This window comes from Nanorana parkeri, unplaced genomic scaffold (assembly GCF_000935625.1).
Source record: "Nanorana parkeri isolate BGI_ZX_2015 unplaced genomic scaffold, ASM93562v1 scaffold3487, whole genome shotgun sequence".
Taxonomy (NCBI): Eukaryota; Metazoa; Chordata; class Amphibia; order Anura; family Dicroglossidae; genus Nanorana; species Nanorana parkeri.
The window spans coordinates 8,811-10,611 of NW_017309755.1; the positions used below are offsets into that span (position 1 = coordinate 8,811).

Here is a 1,801-nt window from a genome sequence, read left to right on the forward strand (position 1 = left end):
AAGTGCATAGATTTGAGGAGTGCCCAGGCACAGGAAGTGCATAGATTTGAGGAGTGACCAGGCAAAGGAAGTGCATAGATTTGAGGAGTGACCAGGCACAGGAAGTGCACAGATTTTAGGAGTGCCCAGGCACAGGAAGTGCACAGATTTCAGGAGTGCCCAGGCACAGGAAGTGCACAGATTTCAGGAGTGCCCAGGCACAGGAAGTGCACTGATTTCAGGAGTGCCCAGGCACAGGAAGTGCACAGATTTGAGGAGTGCCCAGGCACAGGAAGTGTATAGATTTGAGGAGTGCCCAGGCACAGGAAGTGTATGGATTTGAGGAGTCCCCCGGCACAGGAAGTGCATAGATTTGAGGAGTGACCAGGCACAGGAAGTGCATAGATTTGAGGAGTGACCAGGCACAGGAAGTGCACAGATTTCTGGAGTGCCCAGGCACAGGAAGTGCATAGATTTGAGGAGTGACCAGGCACAGGAAGTGCACAGATTTCAGGAGTGCCCAGGCACAGGAAGTGCACAGATTTCAGGAGTGCCCAGGCACAGGAAGTGCACAGATTTCAGGAGTGCCCAGGCACAGGAAGTGCACAGATTTCAGGAGTGCCCAGGCACAGGATGTGCAGGAGAATCCACATCTGACCTCCGCAATGCCCATATCATATAAAGACTCTGAACTGAGCAAGCCACTGAGATGAGCCGTGGAACATTCCTAACCTCACGGAGCGAGTCCAGCTGAATGTGACTAGTACTAGCCATTGATATCATGCCTCCGTACGCGCTGTGCAGGGCGATCCCAGGCGGCGGGTTTTCTGAATCTGCCTCTTTATCTTTCAGGAGCAACTGTATTACAGCAACTTGCAGGAGAACATCAACAGCCTGGCCCAGAAGCTGGAGAAACATGGACGGGCCGAGAGCCGCGGCACGTCCAACCGGAGGAAGCACCTCAACAGAATGTGAGTAGTGGGACCATAAGGGGGTGATAGGGTTAGGCCAGAGAAGCCCCTCAAGGCTGACACAAGGGTGGTCTATGATACAAATGTCTTCATCCTACCTTAGCTTCTCATAGCTTATCAATCCGCCTTGACTGCCAGACTTTGGAAGGGGCGTGGGCTTAAAAAAGCCACCAATTAAATGCCAGCTGAGCACAGATCAGAAAGTGAGCCATTAGGACCTATAGGCAGTGGCGTCACAAGGGGGGTGCGGCCAGCACCCGGGTGCCACCATTGGAGGGGTGACACCAAAATGACTGACAGTCGGGGGCGTGGCTTGGACATGGCGGTGTAAGGACACAGGTTTGAGGAGCTCTGCACCCCGACGGTTCTCATAGTGGTACCAGTGACTTTACAGACCCTTTTTTTTGCATGTCGCAGATCCGTGACACCCGGCAGACACCTAGTGAACAAGGTCAACCGGATCTTTTTCGCTTCTTCCTGCGATCAGGTACGGCACATAGCTCCCGCGCGGCCTACGCCATGGGGCCTACGAAAACCGCCACGCAGGGCCCGGCCTCAAACACCCGATAAGGCCGGCTGACATCAGTCCCCGCTGACAAACCGGTAACCTCCCCGAGCCCTCCGCCATCCCCGATTTCCACGCCGGTGCTTGTATATGGGGAATCCTCTCAGGCTGCCTCACCTATGTCAGAGGTTCGGGATGAGCCGCAGGGGGATTGGCGCTCCATCCTTTCACATCTCCCCACCAGGCAGGACATGGACTCCATGGCGGACAAGATTGTCCATGCACTGCGCCAGGAGGTACATGAAATCAGGAACCGGGTCGCCTCGGTCGAGGGTAGAGTAGAGGT

At 55.0% G+C, this 1,801-nt stretch overlaps 1 protein-coding gene across 1 annotated transcript in view; it reads left to right on the top strand.

Annotated features, from left to right (window-relative positions):
• Window positions 1–1,801, top strand: part of LOC108803197 (spectrin beta chain, non-erythrocytic 5-like) — a gene marked incomplete at both ends in the record, with an annotated part of 44,798 nt that overhangs the window by 6,946 nt on the left and 36,051 nt on the right. The window contains one exon of the mRNA XM_018575036.1: window positions 832–950. Within this exon, the coding sequence (XP_018430538.1) occupies window positions 832–950 (119 nt within the window). The remainder of the gene's footprint in view (window positions 1–831; window positions 951–1,801) is intronic.